We start from the raw sequence: 21561 nt of genomic DNA on the forward strand, positions 1-21561 counted from the left end.
CATTGTACATCAACTATACTTCAATTAAAAAAAAAATCCTGTTCTGAGCCAGGCTCTGGGCTAACCTCTTGTAATCTGCAAGGAGATCCGCTCAGCTGGTTCCCCCAAGAGTTTAAGATTTAAGAATCGAACAGTCCCGGGCAGCTGGGCAATGGGAGCAGTGGGAGCAAAATGAGGAGAGCACTGAGCAGTGGGTGCTGTGCTGACTGAGCACTGTGATGGCTGTGGGGGCCCCAAGTCCTGCCCCAAGTCAGGGCAGGCATCTGTGAGGTGGTTGCTTCTGATCTGATGATTCAACCTTAGCAATGTCTCTTGCTCTTCCTTAAAAGAAAAATCATCCCTGGTCTGTGACTTGGACCTTTACTCCTTTGTGTGGACCAGAGGTTGGCACACCACAGCCCCTGGGCCAAATCGGGTGCTGCCTGTTTTTGGAAATAAAGTTTTATTGGCACAGGCCACACCCCTTCATTTACATATCACCTGTGGCTGCTTTTGTGCCACAACAATGGAGCTGAGCAGTTGCCGCAGAGACTGACCCACAAAGCCTGAAATACTTACTCTCTGGCCCTTTACAGAACAAGTTTGCCAACCCCTGCTGTAGATGGATAGAAAAATTCCGTTCCTGCCCTCTAGGAAGTTTCATCCTGCAAAGGAGACTTACTTAGGTATAACATATAGAAAACTTTATAATGAAGCCTGTTGAGGTGAAGATATTTAAGTGCTGAGGCAAGTAAGTGGTACAAACAAAAATCAGCATTGTTGGAGGAACTCATGTGCATTTATTTCTCTCTCCTCTCCCTCATTTCTTCCTTTCTCTGTTCCATGAAAGAATCTATGTTTGTTTTCTTGCCTCAAAATTTTTAGATTGACACTTTCTAGGTGTATAATTTTTAAATTTACACTTTTCACGACACTCTGTTCCATCCCTCGGAGGGGGAGAGTAAAGGTGGAAATCGGTCTGGAAAATGAGAAGTCTCAATGCGAGATACCTTTTTTTTAAATGCACATTTGCTATTCTCCCACACTTTAAAGAAAGTAGGACTTGCTTAAATAAAGGAGAAAAATCTTTATTTGCTTTGAACAGAGAGATAACATATGCATCAGTAAACTGTTTGGAAGGGAAAAAAAGAGTCTGCTTAAAAAGCTTCCCTTACAGGTGGCCTCGTCCCTTTGTCTGCACTGCTCATTTGCCTAGAAACCCATCCTTTTCTGAATGACACTCCCTAGAGGGGCCTTGGCAATACAACTTTTTGTAGCCCCTAGGGGAAGCCCTCAGTAATGGGCTTTGTTGTGATCATCACAAAATTGCCCGCTCAGGAAGGCAGCTTTTGTGCTATAGTGTTGTTTAGACCTCACAAATTTTCTTAAAATTTCAGTTGTACGCTTTCTTTTAAGTTTTTAGACTTAGACTTTAGTTTTAAGAACACCCTAAGTTTTCTTTGTTAGACTTGTTATAAAAATATTACATGCTTAGTGTAAAAAATTAATAAAGGAAAGTCATGGTAACTAAAGTCAAAAAGTAACAAAATCCCTTCCCTCAGTCATATTCCCCAGAGGAGATCTGCTTTGTGGTTATCTCTTTGGAAGATCTCCGCCTGTATCTATTAGGATGAACCATAAGCAATTGCAGAGATTTCAAGTGGTATGACCTAATCTAAGTACATAGTGATACAGACATTGATGTTTAACAAAATACAGATGAGCTGTTAAAATATGCCTCCCCCTCCCCCCAAAAAAGGTACCAGTTAAAATGATCGTGTAATTTTATGTATACATGCGTATGCATGAAAAGTTTCTGGAAGGTTGTGTAAGAAATTGTGAGTGATTGTTGCTAGGGCATCTTAGCAATTGGAGATGAGACTCACCAGTCATTATACTTACTGTTTTAATTAACCATGCCAGATTTTATTTTTACAATTAAAAATAACTTATGATCAGTGAAAAAAACAAAAAATTACAGATGGGATCATGCTGTTTATAGTATACTGCAATTTGTTATGTTAGGTTGAAGAGAATCTTGGAACTCTTGCTACCCTGGTTCAGTTAGAGCAGTGCCACTCTTTAACGGTCCACCTGTAGATATGGCACAACTTGATTACCAGTCCCCTAATTGAAGGACATTTGGAATGGTTCTGGTTTTTCACTCTTCTGAATAATGTAGCAGTGAGCATTATACATATGTCTCTGTACATTTCATGTAAGTTATCTGGAGTATAACTTCCTAAAAGTGGAATTGCTATTTTCTTGATTTCTATTTTTTTTTTTTTTGAGTGGGTCAGATGCCCCTGGTCTCTGTTGCACTTGCTGACCTTAGGGTCTTTCATCCTCTAGTGATACCACAAAGATGGGACCTCAGTGGAAGTCAGGTAGCCCCTCCAGGCAAATCCTGTGCCGTTATAAACATGGGCACAAACTTCCCTCCCTTCCTGGAACATTCATGCACTCACTGCCCAGCAGGCACTGGGAACACGCAAGCAAAGAAGATAATGCAGCTGACGAGCACTGAGAGGAAGAGGTGTATGTGAGCTCTGTGGGTGCACGGGAGCCCAAGTGATCTCTTCATCCAGGGGTAGCAGGGGGACCTTGTGTTGCTTTCCATAACTTTGCCAGCTTACAAAGTGAAAGAAATGCCAGGCTCAGTTGGAGGGGGGACGTTTAGGCGGTGGCAGGCGTCAGCCTGCAAATTAGCTGTGCTAGCCTCCATGAAAGGGAGCAGTGGGCATTAAGCTCAGCTGAGCAAAGGTGCCAGATGACAGAGCAGGGCTCTCGCCAGCCACTGACCCAGGTAATAAGAGGGCACTTGGCTAGTAGCCTCCTGAACGCTGTGCCACACGGCCATTCGTGGATCAGGACCTGTCCAGTTGACCAGTGTGGTCCTTCTGTCATGATGTGCTGCTCTAAAGCCTGGGAACCAGTATGACAGACAGACTCCAAATGTTATGTTTACTGTTTTATTGCATAGATATAATTCCCTCTTGCACTTTTGAGTTTCCTTGCAAACCATAATCTTGAAAGCAGGGATTAGGAGTTCTTCACTTTTAAAAACATTTGCCATGGAACCTGTCTGCCAGTCTGGTGAAGCCTACAGACCCTTCTTAGAATAATATTTGTACATGAAGAAAATAAAATCCATAGAATTACAAAGGGCACCAGTTTTACTGAAATACAGTTATCAAAATATTGCAAAAGCTTAAGTAATACATATCCTTTATTGATGCATTAAATAGCAAGACCCAGCAGTGGATCTAGAAGCTGTCATAATTTTGAAGTAGGGATGAGTGTAAATTATATTTCAAGGTAGCTGCCATGACTGTGATAGGAAAGGAAAATATCTATCCATGGAATGGGAAATAAATAAAAGCCACAGGTGCTGCTAATTGCAGTGTGGCTTGCTGTCTGTACGCCTGGTGGAAAGAAAGGCCAGGTTTCAGTCGGAGGGTAGTGAAAATAAAGATGTAATTTTCTTCCCATCCATGTCTGGACCCCTCTGAAATCCACGCGTGATCCCATTTAAGAATCTCTGCTTTTAAATACAGAAGAAGGAATTGGGATGAAAACCCCTGTTTGCATCAAGAAAATTTGTGAAGTCTCATGTTTCCCCTCTCTTTATTCTGATGGGGATGAGAAAGGAAATGATATGAAAAATGAGGCAGAATTTAAAAAACATTTTGACTACCTGCAATAAAGATCTTTCCCCCTCTTCCTAAAGAGAGAGAGATGTGGAATTTTCTGTCATTCTCTAACTCTAAATTTCCCGGTCCAAGGGCCATTTTTTGGTACTGATTTTGAGAACTGGGAAACTCGCAATTTGTTGATGGGATATTTCTCCCTGAGACTTCTCTAAGCGTAGGCAAGAGAGATGGACCCCAGATGAGGGTTTCTAGGATTTTGTAGACCTTTGTTACAGTTCTATGCCCATGCTCCTCATCTCTCCCTCTCCCCTCATCCTCTCCCGTGTCTGCCTCCCCACTTCACTGCAAAAGTTAGCGGTCTGATAGATCCGTTTGTCAGCAGCAAAGTTTGAGAAGGCCTTTAAAAATAGATAGGTTAAAGGGAGTGTGTCGGAGAGAGAGGAGAAATCTTGTTTGTGCTCAGCAAATAACTTATATTTAGAAGTTTCCTTCAGTTTTTCCTTTGAAAGTCTGTATTCTTATTTCATTTGAATGACTCTGCATGGAGCGTTTAAAAGTAGATCAAACAAAATTCTATAAATATGTTGAGTTCTTTTGGGCATTTTGCCAAAATCAGCCTTGCTAAAGCGGAGAGCAGCAATGTGCTTTATGCATCAGGTTTTCTCTTGAACCTCCAGACTCCCTCCCCTAGAGAGATGCTGGCCTGGGCAGGGGGAATTGGGCCAGGGACACTTTGGAGAAGTGTCCCCCAGTGTGGTCTGCTGTGGGTCTGGTCATTTGGACTAAGGGGCATGCTGAAAGGCCATACCAAGCACTGGGACCAGCCCAGGGAAAGGAGAAAAGCAGGAGGCTGTTTAGAGGCGTCACTGAGTGTGCTTTTCCGTGTGATTCCTTTTCTCACTCTAATAGGAAGGGAAGACTAGCCGGAAGAAAGTAAGTTGAACTGGTCTGAATAACTAACAAAGCTGCCTTTGAACACATTCGTGATTTTAAAGACAAATGGAGAAAAGGGCAGGAGGCAGGTGGTGGCAGCCCCTCTGTAAACTAGGTCTGTCCCCATCCCAGTTTTATCCATGAGAAAACTGAGACGGAGAGCTCAAGTGGGCTGCATGGCGTGGTTGCGATGCTGGGGCCCCGGGGTTGTCTGTCTCTTTGGGGTTGTGAGGCCCAGGATTCTCTCTGTGTGCCTTAATGATGTCATTGTGAGCCGTGTGTCCGTGAGCTGTAAAATCAGAGCTCATCTGTCCTTTCAGATGGCTACTTCACACCATTGTTATGAGCTGGGTTGGGGTGGACGTCATGAGTTCTTCATGCCCCTGGCACTACAGTTCTAGATGTGGCTTCTAAGGAGCTCTCAGGAACTTTGAAAATATCCACATGTAACTGCTCTTGGCAGAAACAGCTTATTAAATGGACAGCCCCTTTCTGAATTATGCTGGCAGTAGAAACTCGATTTTTGGGGGGTCATATGTTAATTGGCTGACTTTAAGATGCTTTCAGTGGCTTCTTTAAACAGGGCATTAGATTCTGAAGTTTCTAGGGCTGAGGAAGGATCAGGGATTCAGGTCCCTCCCTCTGTTTCTAGATACATGGCACCTGGGCTCACAGATGGATGGTGAGTGGGCATTCATGATGAGATGGCAGCCGCGTAACCATCATGAGACACACGTGGGTGTTGGTAAATGAGTTGCATTTCTTGAAAAAGGTGTGCCTGAAAGCTGAGAGGTGTCGGAGCTGAAGGCGTGGAGAAGAACATACATTGACACTCAGAGAGATTTTACATGCTGTGGGATGTGGGCAGTGCTAGAGAAAAGCAGTGGTTGTTAGGGGAACCCAGAGAAGGGGCCCCCACGGTGGAGACTGTGTGTGGACCCTTCCGTGTTACTCTGGTGCCTCCACAATCATGTTCGTGCACACATTCTTTCTCTCATTCATTTCATTGTGTTAGGCCCTCACATATCAGTTGACTCTTGAATGAATCCATTTATTCATTAATACACATTTGTTGAGTGTGTACTCTTGATAGGTTCTGGGTATTAGGAATAAATAAAAGCATCCATGGTGGAGGTTAAGGAGGGAGGGAGGTGGTGTGTGTATGTGTTTGCAATGTTGGGATCATATCATACATATTATGTGGTTTGGTCTTTTAACCTAATGTATGACGGGCACCTTTTACACATCAGTACACATAGAACTGCTTGCTTGGTTTAATTGGCTGCTGTGTTTCCCACGACCGGGATAAACCATGATTAATGAAGCCATTCCCTCACAGTGGACTTTCAGGATATTTCCTGTGTGGATCTCTGCGCGCGTCCTCATTTGTTATTAGAAACAATGCTGCCTTGAACATCCTTACACATTTATCTCTGCCTACTTAAAACAAGTGTTTTCTGTCTTTTAAGAGGACTAAATTTAAACAAATATACATAATTTCTTGTTCAGATCTAGCCCCGCTCTACTGTTTGGTGTAATTGACAGTGGACCCTAAACTTGGAAGAAGAGAGCAGTTAGGAATATATTAGGCACTGTTTAGTATCACAGCTGCTTTGGGCTACGGTGTTGGTGGAGAACGAGACATCTTTAACATAGTGGCAAGACTCCAGGGGATGCCATCTTCCCATCCTTGCAACAATTCAAGGTGGCACTAGCTTTTTTTTTTTTTTTTTTAGTGAAATGCACATACCGTCAAATTTACCATCTTAACCATTTCAGCATTGGCTTTTAATCAAACATTGGTGGTTGCCCTGCTTAACATTGAGTTAAGGATTTAAGTCTTTCCCTCCATCCTTCCAGTCCTTCTCCAGTGCCTCTCTCACTGCCTGGGAATTTGGGTTCACAAAACCATGACCCCCAGACAGAATATCGTATAGGTACTTAGGTACTCACTAGTTCATTCATCCATCCATTTATCAAGAATGGATTGAATGTCTTCTCTAATAGGCTCTGAGCTAGGTCCTCAGAGGATCAAAGAATTCAGAGAGGGTCACTGGCCCCCAAAGGGGTCAACCGAGACACATCAACTGATGATGATACTGTGTATCTGCCTTTCCTTCCCTGTGTATCTGATTCCTTCCACCATGTTTTTCAGACTTTCTCTTTCATTGTCTTCTGTTGGGCCATCTGCCTGCTTCTAGGCTCCCTCCCGCAAGCTGTCCTGCATGCCCCTGACACCAGGCACTTCTCCCTAGATCGCTGTCCTCCTCACATCTTGTTGTCACTTCTCTGCCCAGAAACCTCCTCTGGGCAGGTTCTCATAAAATTAAGTTCTCATCCTTCGCTTGGCATCCAAAGTCCCCTAGAAACACATTCCCAGTCTGTCTTCCTGGTGTTATCTTGGGTTGGCAGAAGACAGCTACACACCATAACTTATTTTACACATATGCCTCATACAATTTATCCAGGCTTTCTGTGCCCATCCGTAAAAATGGAGCCAGCACCACTCATCTCATGGGGTTGGTCCAGGGACTTGAGGAGAGGCAGATAACATGCCTCGCACGTTCTTGGCGCACAGCAGACAGACACCTAGTCAATGCTTGTTGTCTTTATCACCAAAAAGATTCAGTTGATTTTCCTTATGTGATTTTTTATTTCACCTGCCTCCCTCCCTGCCCTCTGTGGCTCAGAGGCCCTAATAAGTGGTTCCTTTCTGGTTCTACACTTTTCTCCAGTATTCTTGTGGGAGTTAGAAGCAAATGAGCACTGCCATAGCTCTAACTGCTTTTCAAATAAACCTTGCCTTTGAAGTAGCAGGCAAATAGATTTACTGTTTTCAGCCCTGCAAAGATGCTGATTATATACATCCCTTGGAGAATCACACAGGCTCATCTCCAGGGACCAGGCAGTGCTGGTTAATTAAATACTGTACATTTCCACTGCCACAGTCCAGCCACAGCCAAGAGAGGTTTGGAAAGAAAGACCCATGAGTTCTTTTTTTGTTTTTTCTGGCTTGCCATCATCCTCTGAAGTGGCCTCCTCTTCCTCTGAGTTACATTATGTTGGAAACAGATGATGCATGGGAATCTTTCCAGGAGAGAGTGTGATGCTGAGTCCACCAGATCAGTAATTCCGTTTTCTCTTCCCTTGCACCCAGCATCCACTGGATGTCCTGAGTATACAGGGTGGCTCTTCACGTTTATTTGATTCACTTTGTATTGTTTTTCTATCCTGGAATAGGAAACCTGGCCCCTTGCATAAACTGATGTTTCTGACTCAAAAACAGCTTCTTCAGGAATCCAGAATACTGCTCAGTAAGTTAGGGAGTGGCTGCACCCCCAGCAGTGTTTGCTCACAAACGGTAGCAGAGATCACCGTCTTCCCACCCCAGGGCCCTCAGGAACTCATTTCCACAGATGGAGACTGCTTAGTACAACTGTCCCAAAGGTCTATGAAATAAAAATCCCAGCACAGCAGCATTCCCCTGAGTTATGTATTAGGATGTCACTGCCAAATAAGTATGAGTTTTCTCCCTTTTGGGAGAAGCTGAATATAGGACCTGTATGTCATGGTCCTGGAAGTGTCCCATTCATTTTTGAACAACTGGTCTGTCTACATGTCTCTCAACCCTGGCTGGATGTTAGAATTAGCCAGGGAGTTCTTAAAATTCAGGTGCCCAAGCTGCACCCCAGACCAGTGACATCAGAGAATCTAGGGGTGGGGCCCAGGCATCTGTTTTTTTTTCCTTTCCCCCATTTTTATTGAGAAGAATTTCAAATGTATTGGAAAGCTGTAACAACAGTACGATGAGCACCCATCTAGATTTGCCCATTGTCAACATTTTGCCACATTTGTTTTCCCCCTCTCTCTCCCTCACTCACTCACTGTATGTAATATATGTGTGTATATATGTGTCTGTATGTGTGTGTCACACACATGCCTTTTGTTTTTTTCTTAAACAATTTGAAAGTAAGTTACAGAGAACAGAACACACTTCATCCCTAAATACTTCAGAGCAAGGACATTCTTCTATGTAACTGCAATAGAATTAACACACTCAGGAAATGTAACATTAATATAATGCTATTATCTAATATTAGTCCATATTCAAATTTCCCAAGTTCTTCCAATAATGTCCTTTATAACCTTTAAAGGAAACCCTGAATCCAATTAAGGATTGCATTATGTTTAGTTGTTATATCTCTTTACTGTTTTAAAATCTGGAACAGTCCCCTAACCTTTAAAAATCTTCAGTGATATTGATTTTAAAAAGATTGTTTTTAAAGGGTCAGTTTTTGTCAACTGTCCCTCATTTTGGATTTGCATGGTTGTTTCTTTGCAGTCAGATTTAGGTTAAACATTTTGGGCAGGGGCATTCTGAAGGTGATGCTAAGCCCTTCTTAGCATGTCACATAAGGAGGCACCTGATGTCAATTTGTCCCATCATTGGTGACGTGAACTTTCAGGCTGTGTCTGGCAGGTTTCTTCATATGAAGGGGACCATTTCCTTTTGTAATTGAGTCATCTGTGAGGAGATGCTTTGAGACTCTGTAAATATCCTAAGCCCCATCAAGATTTCACCCAGTGGTTTTAGCAACAATTGATTCTGGTTATAAAAAGGTGATTTTCTGTTTCTATCATTTCTACATTTATTAGTTGACATTCTTTTGTAATGTCTTTCCCCTCTTGGCCGTTAGTTACCTGTCTAATCTTAACCATCCATCCCTCTAGCTAACTATCAGCCTTGCTCCCTATTGCATATATCAGTAAGGGCTCATGAATTTTTTGTTGAAATGAGTAAGCCCTTCAGTATATGCTGTTATTGTCCCCAGTTGAGCCAGTGGGAGCCCCATCAAACTGATCCTTATGTCCTTTTGAAATTACCACTGAAGCGTTAGAGCACTTGGTCAGTTGCGGCATAACCAGATCTTCCAGCCTTGCTTTGTGTTTTCTTTGCCCTGGCCTGGGAAGAAGTCATTTTTCTATGGTGACCTAGTTCCTCAGGGGCTGCTATTTAGAAAGTTATCAGTAGTTTTATGAAAGTTCCCCAGGTAATTTCAATGTGCAGCCAAGACTGAGAACCGCTGGTTAGCATCCTCCAAAGGGAGACTGCTTGTTCCCACAAAGTGTTTTCCTGTTGTCATTTGTAATTAGTGGCTCTGATTCGTTGGTGAGGTTTAGATTTTTGTGGGCAGTGTCACTTGTGGAGTCAGGTCCCTGGCCTCAACCTCAGAGAGGGCAGTTCCGTACGTCTGCCCTGCACGTCAGCATCCTGACACAGGTGGTCCCCAGGCCATGTCTGGAGAAAATGCCAGAAGTAACCCTGAGAATTAGGGGCCTCTTCTGATATTCTTCTTTGATTTTATAAATGTTTTCTCTTTTGTTAAATGATGTCAGGATCCTGCTGTGTTCCCTAGGCACATGGTGGGGATCTGTTGGATTAACTTAGTGAGTTCCTTGGTAATATCAAGTGATTTAAAGCCTCATAGTTATACTCTTGTTCTGTCGCAGAGGCTGTGGGATGTGAAAAAATAGACTGTATGAGTGCTGAAAGTTTTCAGTTGACCCAAAGATTTTTTCAATCACGGCACTATTTGTTGTTATATTTTTGTGGTCATTGAATGAATTGACCTAGTAAAGTTTTCACATGTCGTAAGGCTCTGGAAGGCTCTGAAATACAGATGTGTGTGCTTTTTCTGAGGCTGGGTCATGGCACCCTTTTCAGTTTCTACTATGTCATTTTGAGAGACTGTGAATATACGACATTTCCTCCCCCTCCAACCAGCTTCATTTCATTAAAATACGGGCCCCAGTTCCCAGCAGCTGTAAGGCAACACTCCTGATTTGTGAATTTTTCACTTCTCGGTTTCACATCTTAACCGTGTACCAGGCTAGCCCAGCTGGCCCCTTTTGTACTCTCAAAACTCAGAGCCGAGAATTCTTCTTAAGAATAGTCAGACAGGGGAGGCAGTCTCTGGAGTTGCATCTCCTGACTTGAAACCCCAGGCCCTTCTAGCACTTTCTTGGCGTAAGACCACTGGTAAAATGCTGAAGTCTCTATGTGCCTCCTCAGTCTCCCTGTCTGTGAAAGGAGGTTCAGGATCTATCCCAGAGGCTCAGTGCGACAACTAAATGGACTAAAGCATTTAAGGTGCTTGGTAGTCTCTGACACACAGTAGGTGCTCGATAAATGTTAGCTATTACTATTTTATTAAACAAAGCTGATCATGAATGAAAGGTGGTGATGAGGTCGCGTGAGAGTTGGGCGTGTCTGCCTCGCCATCTGTGTGTGCCGTGTTCCTCTAGATGAATGCGTGTTCATGCATGTGTGTCTTGTGGCCGTCATACAACATGGCAGTAAAGTAGAGGCGTATCAGGTATGCCTTGGGAAGTCTGCCCTAGTCATGCGTTTTTGGTAAGCCATCTGCCCATATACATTTGCTTCAATCTCCATAAAACTTGTGTCCATTACTTCTTTCAATTATGTGTAAGGAGTTAAGTGGTCCTGCCTAGAAAATACACATACTGAAAAAAGAAAAAAACTCAGTGAAATGTATTAACTTGAGTTCATGTGGACTGGCCTCTGGGCATGAAGGTGGTAGCTTAAAATGAAAGAATTCCAAACCATAGCCTTGGGCAAGTCATACATTTTTTTCCCCTCCAATTTATACCAGCTATTGAAAGAAGATGATATTGTTGTCTACATACTTCCTCGAGGAAGGTCAAGATCAGCTGGTAAACATCAGTGAAATGCCAGGAGAGGAAAAAATGGCAAATGACATCCTTAAACTCCCTTAGATTTAAGATGGACGGAGGCTGCTGAAATGCAGTGTCTCCTAATGGCAAACATCTCCCTGCCCCAGACTGGGTTTTAGGTTGGGTGGAACTGGCAGACAAGATTGAAACAGTGACCTGCAGAAGGTGAGGTTGGAGAGCAGTGGTACAGGAGTTTGGGAGTTATCTGTAATGAGAGAGCCACAGAGAAGCCCTGGGGCTGTGTTATGCAATGTTGCAGGAAGAAGTTAAGTACAAATTGCAGAAAACTGGGGACGAATTTGAACTAAATTGGTTCATCCAGCATCGGAGCGAAGGCTCTGAACTCAGGCCAAGGAGATACTGCCACTTACTAGCTTGGTGACCTTGGGTAAGTCACTGAGCCCCACTTTCCTCATTTGTAAAATGGTTACTCATTCTGGCTTTTTTTCTTTTTAACTCATGTGGTTGGCAGGATGAGTTAGGGTGAGGGGTATCAGAGGCGCTTTAGAAAAGATCACAAACTATCCCTGTGCCAGAGGGAAGAATGGTTTCTGCTTGGGGTCAGGTCACGTGACCTTTCCCACCCGCAACCACTGGATACCTCCCTGTAGGGCTCACTTTTCTTGGTCCTGTATGTTGGCAGTGTGCTTTATAGGTCTTCATGCCACCAGCTGAACAGCTTTCTTAGAGGCTTTTAAGAAATATTGACTAGCCTGGCGGAGAGAAATTAGTATGTTGTTCTTCCTGATTCCAGACAGGGCTTTATAGGAGGCCGGTGGAAAGATTTGCTTTGAGAGAAATATTATTCTGTTCCAGATCCTGAGCTGGGTTCATCTTTTCTTAAAGAATATATCGCCTCTCCTTTGCCATTTGTGTAGTGTTGAGTTCGTTGCTATTTTTTACAGAGGGTTTTGTGACGACATGAACTTACATATAACTAAGTTTTATGATTTCAGTTAACACTAGGTCTTCAGATGTTATTTTTAAGTCACTTTGGTCAGGACTTTGGTGACCTCTGTGGCTATGAGTGTCGGGTTTCAGACATGTCATGTTTACTTGTTTCATGTCCGGATTTGTATCTGCAGGGTTTATTTTTTAACATCTAGCAAATCTCTTAAAAGTTTATTGTAGAACTTCATCTTAAGAGGTGTATACGGGGGCAGGAGAGTCACAGGGAGTAGGAGCTGGGAGCCAAGATCACCTTGTCATCTGGACTTTCTCAGCTAGAATGAGATGTCTGTGTCCTTTATGACAGAGTGTTCGATTTACCTTCCTTTGTGTTGGAAGCCAGGGAATCTGGTGGAGGTCTTTGGGCAGTACTGCTCCTACCGACTTCCCGCCTGGGGAGAGCCAATTGGGGTGGGCCCTCTGTCCCTGGGAGAGCCAGGCCATCCAGAGTTGCCCTCCTCTGCCCTCTGACAGTGCAGGTAGCCCCTAGGAATTGGCCAGAGAGCTCTGCGTCTGTTCTCATCAAGGCCAGGCGGCTCGTGATTTTGCACAAAGGGGTGGAGTATATCCATGTCGTCACCAAGGATGTGATTAGACGAGATGTTGACTCTGAACTTCTGCGCTCTTCTCTCTCTTCAACTCCATTCTTCCTTAGGGAGGTTCAGGTGGAGAAAAATGGACCAGAGAGAATGAGGCCACTGGCTTTTGAAAAATACTGATCCAAGAGCACGGATCAGATGCAGCCAAGGCCTCCCCCTTGTACGATGTCACGCTGTACAGTGTGGCCTGTGACCACTCCTGTGGGAACTTGCTTTCTCAGGGAAAGATTAGAAAAGGAAGAGAATCCCTGTAGGCAGTGTCCAAAAACAGTGTCAGCATTTCTAAATGTATTTCCTTGAAGTCGTTGATGCCTTTGGTTTTCTAGGCCCTGTGTTAACAGGAAGGAATGCGGTCAAGCCTTGAGTGACAGACTTCTGAGCAACACAGGTCTCAGTCCCTCTCCTCTCCACCTCTTCCCAGCTCGGGCCTCCACTGCTGTCTGTCTGTCTGTCTCTGCCCCGCCCCCTCCCACGCCCCTATCACACGTACCCCATGTGTGTTCTTTCTCCCCACAACGCATGTCTGCAGAGTGGACAGTTGCATCTGTACTTTTACCAGCTCTAAGCCAGGGCCTCGCATTTGGGCTACACTAGGTGAGTGAGATGCTGTGACCTTGAGTGTCCTTCGGTCAAGTGAAGAGTGGCCCTGGCTTTTATTTGATTTGCCTGGGCTGGTTCTGTATAAGCAGCCAGGATCCTGCTAATGGATCCCCCGGGACAGAGGGAAGAGGACAGAAGTGGATTTGCTGAACCCCTGTGGGGTTGAAACGGTACCTAGAGCCGGCTGGAATCTAATCAGCCTTTGCTTATCAGCCTTGAGTTCCAGCATGTGAAAGGGTGATGATGAGTAAGAAAAAGGCCAGGATACTTTATCTTTTCTTTTGCACATTTGGGGAAAATTTCCTCTGCCTTGCTAGCATTTGAAGCAGACCATTCTTTTTACTCTCCCATATCACATCAGCTCTCATTCAAAATCACCAGCAGCAAATCCAAAGCCCTATCCACAGAAAACCGTTTAAGGCAACACTGTGCTCCTGCGCTTCAGGGGTGGGGTTTTGCCTTCTGCGCCAACGGATCGGTTTCTCACATCCATGCCTTTCTGACCCAGCAGCTTTAAAAGACCGAGAAGCATTGCTCTGCTTTCTCCCGCCTCTCTCTCAGAGACCAGAGCTGCCATGCCTCTAGCTATGTCCCAGAGAGCATATTTGAGACAAGTCAGCTTAATTTGCCTGCATGCCTAGGACGCCTCTCTTTAAAATCTAATTTTTAGATGAGCTGTATCCAAATATTTCACTTTTCCCATCCAGGTGAGCGACGGAGGCGCCGGTGCCAGGTGGCGTTCAGCTACCTACCCCAGAACGATGATGAGCTTGAGCTGAAGGTCGGCGACATCATAGAGGTGGTGGGAGAGGTATGTGGGCCAGGCGGGTGGGTGCGGTGGCCTCGCGTGGGCTGTCAGAACCCACCTGTGGCTGGTTGGCCAGGCTGTGGTGGGTGTTAGAACTCAAGAAACCTTAGACATCATCTAGCTAAGTCTCTTCTCAGGGAAATTTCCTCCAGAGAGGCACGCCACCAAGCCCGTTGAGAGCAGATGTGGGGCCATTTAAAGCTATTGTCTTTCCAACAGCATACTAGGTACCTCTGAAATTCACACCTGAGGCCTCAGCTTTTCTCCTCTGCTTCAGTTGCTCATAGGCTCTGGGTATCCACAGTGACCCTGATCCATCTGCAGAGGATGGAGTCAGTATTCATCATGAGGAACACAGTGGATTCAGAGGGAAGGAAAAGAAGTGACATTTAGAGAAGACCTAGGATGTGACAGGCGTGACAAGATCCTTTACACATTGTCCTATTGGCTCTTCATAACCACTTTATTTTGTAGATGAAGAGGCTCAAGAGAGCCTAGAAGAGGCAGGACTGAGGGCTGAAGCCAGGTCTTATTCTTTCCACGGTGCTTCATTCCCTCCTTCCTGCTTGGTCCCGACTGCCCGGAGCCAGCCCTGCCGGTGAAGTGTCCCATTGGATGCTGGCACGGGCTTTTTGGGCTCCACCCCCTCAGGCCTGGGGGATCCTGGGCTTTAGACTTAGAATCCGAGCATTCATTCTGATTAAACACATATATCTGTGTATAGAAATACAGTTTTCTGATTGCTTTGGTTTCCTGAATACCATTTGACCTTACAAAAACCCATGATTTACAAAAAAAAAAAAAAAAGGAAGCTGGAAGTCAAGGAGGCAGTTAAGTGAACTGTGACATGGGTGGAAGTGGCAGGGCTGATGCTAGCAGCCAGAGTTCTTGACTCTCATATAAACGTAAAGCGAGCAGGCATCAAAGCTTTATTTAACTCATTAAGGAGGGGATCTGCAAGATGGTAAGGCTGGCTCTAGGAGAACTGTGGAAGAGCCAAGTGTTTATAATGAATGAAAGAAAAAATGCTAAGTTAAATGCAAAACTACACTAGTATCCTATAAGGCAGCGAGACTGTAACCTTTGGGATTATCTTTTCTAGGGGATGAATCACTCGCATCTCTGCTGGTCAAAGTTTATTTTCATCGTCATCTGACAGGAGTCACTTGCATCGCTTTTGGTTTTATACCCGTTAATATCTGTGCTAACAGAGTTGTAAACTATCCTCATAAATAATAACTAGTGTGTCAAGTAAAGACACACATCCCTAGAGAATCAGTTAATGGGGTTCCCAGCGTGGTACTGGGAGGACGTGCCATAACCCCTTTGCCTATTCCCCAGTTCTGGATAATTCGTATTAGTATGGCATTATTTCATCATTTTGTATCCCTGGTGCCAAGAAGGGCACGTAGGAGACATTTGTAGAAAGTTGAATGAGTGAAAAACGGATGAACAACAGAATAGAATATTTATGCAATGGTAGAAGGACATATTTCTTAAGACCGAAACCATGGATGAAGTTCCAGGGTTAAAAATAAACAGTTGTGACTAATAATAAAAGAGAGCTAACGTTGGTTTGATTTGAAGTGAGTTTAGCTAAAGAAAAAGGACAACAAACAAGAAAAAATTTGCAATAAATTATGATGAAAAGTTATTATATATGTAAAATATGACAGTAGATTAGGAAGCTACTGTAATAACGGTAAGGATAGATAAATCTGCCATAAGCACTCATCCCACAAGGGGAAATAAAAATCTTAACCATTGAGAAAATGTTCTGCCCTGCTATTAAAAATAATCAACTTAAGACAATGATGAGCACCTTCTTTTGAAAATCCTAAGAAAATATTTAGTGGTAAGACTTGGCAGTGCTTAGAAGAACTGGTGACTTTGTATAGCTTTATGATCCTTGTATGAGGCCATTTAGCAAGGTATATCAAGAACTATAAAAATCTGAATTAATACCCTTTGACTCAGTAATCTCACTGCTAGGAATTTATCCATGCAAAATAGCTAACAGAAAAAAGTATGTGAAACATGTTAATTGCAGCAATGCTTGTGATAGTGAAAAATCATCAAGAAAGAAAATAGTTATGTGAAGTAAGTTATATTATCCAGCTAGAAGATTGTGAAGTCATTAAGATGGTAAACACAGAGGCTTTAAATCTGTATTTATTGCTGTGCATTGTAATTATCTGTTGTATTCTACTAACCTGAGAGATTTTCCACAGCAGGGATCTGGTTTTTATCTATCTTTATATTCAAAGTATTTGGAATAGTGCCTGAAACCTAATACGTACTTTAATAAATGGTTGCTGAATAAGTAAATGAATAAATGGAAGTATGAAAAAGGTTTTTTTTCAAAGTAAATGAACAGATCAGAACCCAGAATTGCATACCCTAGGATATGGCAGTGTAAATCTATCTCTTTTCACGTGATTAAAGTCTGAAAGGGAACAAGAATTGAAAATGGTTATGTCATAGAAGATGATTTTCCCTTTAATGTTGTTTGAAGAAATACAAATCAAGATCAGGAAAATAATTAGTAAATTTCTGGGAGATATTGCCTGCTCTCACCTGTTGGCTCCAGGGAAGCTGAGCATGGGTCACTAAAGGAGAGGAGTGGTTGCAGGGCTGTTATGCTCCGGCCCCAGCCTCCTTCCACCCCTGCCCGTGCAGGGCTCTGCTTCATCGGGGCTTGCCCCAGGTAGGAAAAAGGAAAACTCACGGTGAAGCCTGTGCTATTTATGTAAAACAAAGCCTAATGGTTAACCTTTTAATCCATCTTTTAAAAATTATATCATCAAAAATTAATTTTCCTGTTGTTCCAATTTACTTGTAATAGGTCAGATCCTGGGCCATTGTCACTGTACAATATAAAAATCTGTCCTTTTCTCTTATAATGGATGTTGAATAAATGCCAGTGGGTAGCTATTGTCTAATTCCACTGAAGACTAAAAACAAAATAAATATCCCAAATAAACAAAAACCCTTAAATCACAGGGACAGGTTGAGATAAGACCATAATAATAGCTTTGCAATACTATAGAATCAATCTATTGGTTAATAAAAATATAACATTGTATTATGTATGTGTGTGTGTGTGTGTATATATATATATATATATATAACATGTTATATTTTGATTGATTGATTGATTAGTAGATTAATTCTATAGTATTACAAAGCTATACACATACAAATGCCTGTACTCCACCCTACCCCTCAAGAGATAACTCTTAGGAGGATTTTGAATGTATGGACTGGCTTTTAGAAACAGTTGAATCAAGTAGAGACTCCTAAAAACTGATATATGTGTATCTTAACATGTAATCTTAGCTTAAAATATAAAAATGTATATTCATTTGCCATTTGTCCACACAGCCTCATAGGGTCAAGGCATTTTCCTTAACTATGGGTTTGCTGGTTTGAGTTCCATCCTCTCCAAATCCAAAATGCATTCTTTCCGATTCCCATCGGTTTCTTTAAAGTGGATTGATAACAGGGTAAGTGAAGCAAGTGGAGTTAATAATTCTTCTAAAATGCTACAGTCCCTCATCCCCAATCTCTTTTAGTTAGTTGTCTTGTCTACACCTCATTTGGCACTGTTTTTGTTTTAAACCTTCAAATTGTTATCATATCCCTTCTCACCACTAATGCAGTCTCTTCAATCTTATATCTTTTTGTGCTATTTAACGAACTTGTGTGCTCGCAGTAAGGGCAACAAGCCGAAGCAGGTTTGTGTGGACATGGCGTTGACCCTTGGTAGGGCGAACAGCTCTTCTGGCAGAAGTCACAACTTCAAGCACTCAGCTTGGATGGGCCTGTGCAGCATGGCTTAGAGGAGAAATGGGGAGTATGGGGTGGTCTCCATTTGGTGAGTGAATTGGTAAAGTGAAGGTTGCTCTAGAAAGTGCTTACCGTGCTTCTGCCTCCTGGCTGGGGGGTGGGGGCGTGGTCTGCTGTGAGGGGGAAGAGTGTCATTGTGATATTAATGGAACTAGGCTGCCAATTCAAAAAGAAAGCTAGCAGGCTGAATCCCTGGGAGGTATTTTTTAAGAAATCATGTAATTACATACTTGTGACATTTTTGTCCAGAGTGGGGAGGACTGATCATTACAGGTGAAGATCTAATGGAAAGAACAGAGATGGCCTGTGGACAGGGTTACCAGGGGAAATGGCATTTGAGGGCCTCTGGAGTTTTGAAACTGGCTTGTTTTTTGGTGTTTGGTTCTTGTTTTTTTTTTTTTTCAAAGTGCTTTGAAACCTCTTTGTTTTCCTGTCTATGTTATCTGGAGCCTGGGAAAGGAGCCACACTTCTTATGTTGGATGAGCTTGGTCTCATCTGGTCTCTCCTAGTGGTGACCCAAGGGATGTTCAGAGATTCTGGCTGTTATTTGTTCTTTGTGGTTAGCTTTTTGGTTTCCCTGTGGTCCCCCAGTCATGCTGGCTAGACACTGCTGGCTGCAGTTTCTGACTTAGAGCTTAACTTGGTCTTGTCGTTTGCAAAGAAGGTAACTTGCATTTCCCAGAAATGTAGGCATCTTACTTCTTGTGTCCATGGAAGGAGATTTGGTTCTCTCAGCTGAGTTAAAGAGATCCTTGAAATTCTTCAAAACTGTAACTCAATCAGACAACCTTTATGGGTGTGGATGGGCAGTTGTCCTCTTTTCGTTTTTGGTGTAAGAATTCTAAGGACTTGCATGTGAAAAAAGATGCCTTTTGTTTTATGCTTGCCCATGAGAAGTCAAGTTCATTTAAAAGGTGACTGATTAATAGGTGATCAAAGCATACCTAAATTCTTACCTATTAAGGTGCCCTTTGCTTTAGAAGAACTTGTATCCCTTTTCCAAAAAAGATAACATTAATGTAAAATTTTGTTTATTAGAATTTAATCATCTAAAGAGCCCAAGCTGCTCTACGGTTATTTCTCCAAATAACTTTGGGGTGTACGTCTCTGATTTCCTAGTGCACAGAGATGGTAGAGCAGTCATTTTAAGGAGGAAGGAAGGGTATAGCTCAGTGGTAAGAGTACGTGCTTAGCATGTGTGAGGTCCTGAGTTCAATCCCTAGTACCTCCATTAAAAAGGGTACTAGAGGGGAGCCTTGTTTAGAAGAAATGGTGATTAAATTAAAATCAACAGCATACAAAACAGGCTACAGCCATATAAAAGTAACATCTTTGCAAGTTTAAATGGATTTATAATAGATTGTCATAGGTATGGGATTTATCAAATATTTGAGTGCTCACTCGGTGAAAGAAACTGTGTTTTTAGAGATCTAAAGATTTATTGAATGGAACTCTGCTTTGAAACATGTTTGGGAGGGTAAGATAAACTCAGCTAAGAAGGTAACTAATAACCCAAGATTTAAGTGGAAAATAATGATATTGACATATGAGAGAGGAATTTAAAAACAAAGGTACTCAGCGAGAGGGACGATGATGCTGCCTAGAATAGGTGACATTTCAACTGGATGTGTGGAAGGTAAGAATAGATTAATTCAGCAAGGACAGTTTGTATTGTGTAAGGTGCAGGGCTAGTCTTGAGGATGGAGGACAGGATGTTAGTACAGCTTTGCTCTGAAATTGAAGATGATCTGTGAAGCTTGGGGAGCAGGTGTGGAGTACAGGAAGCAGGAGCTGGCAGATGCAATCACATGGGGTTGAGATAAAAAGTTATATTGTTGTCCATGCTGAACTTTTAAAGAAACACCCATTCGAAGTTTCCTTACATATAGCTTTTCTAAGGTTAACGCATCCCCGTAGACAAGTTGTTCATCTAGAAATAGTAACAGAATAAAACTTCAGGATATTGATTCATCAGAAAGGTTATCTTTCTGACTTGGTTTATTATTTGTTCATATTTGCAAGTTGGAATGATAGTAAGAACTTAGCCTAGAGTCATTTAGGAATCTGAGGACCGGTAGACTAGCCTGGAGCTAATTTGAAGGACAAGACTTTCCGGGATTGCTAATGGATGTCTGTAAGAGCCCCACCAGAAACCCTTTCTCCTGTCAGGAAAATCACAGATGCTGCTCTGTCTCACTGGACAGAGTTTGCTTAAGTCTTAAATAGAAATCATATATATTTTCTTAAATCATTTCCCTTTGAGTTACCCTGCAGATTTCTCTTCTGAGGGATACCTCTCCTATGGAATAGCCTTATTCTCAGAAGAACAAAGGGAGGGAATAAAAATCAACTTCCTATATGTATGGAATGTTCTGGCCCTGTCTGAAAGAGGTAATCAGACAGTACATAGGAATTGGAGGGAAAGATGGGCTCAGGCATTTAGGACCTAGATAACACTTGTTTATATTTGGTACAACCAGCTTTCCATGTCCCCAAATCAACTGGGATGGTTCTTTAAAGCAACTAAAATGGAAAATAGTGTAAGTGCTTATGCCGTCAGGAAGTGGTTCCCTTAAAAATATTTTTTCCAGTAATTCCAGTAATAGAAAAAGATGTTTTCCAAAAGCAATTTGTATTTTTTTCAGCAATATTCAAAAGGTAAAACTATGTCTTAGCACATTTACATGAAGTTCTAGAAAAGGCAAAACCAATCATAGGCGATAGAAATCAGATTGGTGGTTGCTTGGAGGTAGAGTGACTGGGAAGTCACACAGGAGAATCCACTGGAGTGATGGAAATGCTCTGTACAATGATAGAAGTGTGGGTTACGTGGGTGTATGCATTTGTCGAAATGATTTGACTTGTACCATTAAGATCTATACACTTAAATGAATTATATCTCAATTTTAAAACCTTTTAAGAACTATCTTAATATTTTTCTAGTTTTTAAAAATTTTCCAAAATTTTCCTACCTAGGGGAAAGCACTTGTGTTGAAATTCTCATTTAACTATTTCTGAATACATTTTTAAAATTGAGAGATAATTGACATATAACATTGTATTAGTTTTAGGTGTGCAAGAAAATGACTTAATATATGTGTACATTGCAGAATGATTACTGCAGTGAGTTTAGTTAACATCTGTCACTGCACATAGTTACAATTTTTTTTCTTGTGATGAAAACGTTGAAGGTCTGCTCTCAGCAACTTTCTAATATACAATATAGTCTTGGTAACTATAGTCACTATACTGTATGTTACATCCCCAGGATTTATTTATCTTATAACTGGAAGTTTGTGCCTTTTGACCCCCTTCACCTGTTTTGCTTCTCTTCCCTACCCCCTGCCTTTGCCAACCACCAGTATGTGCTCTGTATCTATGAGTCTCTGTCTATGAGTTTGTTGTGTTTTTTTTTAAGATACCACATGTAAGTGA

At 42.4% G+C, this 21561-nt stretch overlaps 1 protein-coding gene across 8 annotated transcripts in view; it reads left to right on the plus strand.

Annotated features, from left to right (window-relative positions):
- The window catches only part of SH3KBP1 (SH3 domain containing kinase binding protein 1), a 300059-nt gene that overhangs the window by 137063 nt on the left and 141435 nt on the right, over positions 1 to 21561 (plus strand). For all 8 annotated transcript variants that reach the window (XM_031445777.2, XM_031445773.2, XM_064483354.1 and 5 more), the window contains one exon: positions 14176 to 14279. In XM_031445777.2, coding sequence (XP_031301637.1) covers positions 14176 to 14279 — 104 coding nt within the window. The remainder of the gene's footprint in view (positions 1 to 14175; positions 14280 to 21561) is intronic.

The sequence above is a fragment of the Camelus dromedarius genome, chromosome X, assembly GCF_036321535.1.
Source record: "Camelus dromedarius isolate mCamDro1 chromosome X, mCamDro1.pat, whole genome shotgun sequence".
In the NCBI taxonomy this organism is placed as follows: domain Eukaryota; kingdom Metazoa; phylum Chordata; class Mammalia; order Artiodactyla; family Camelidae; genus Camelus; species Camelus dromedarius.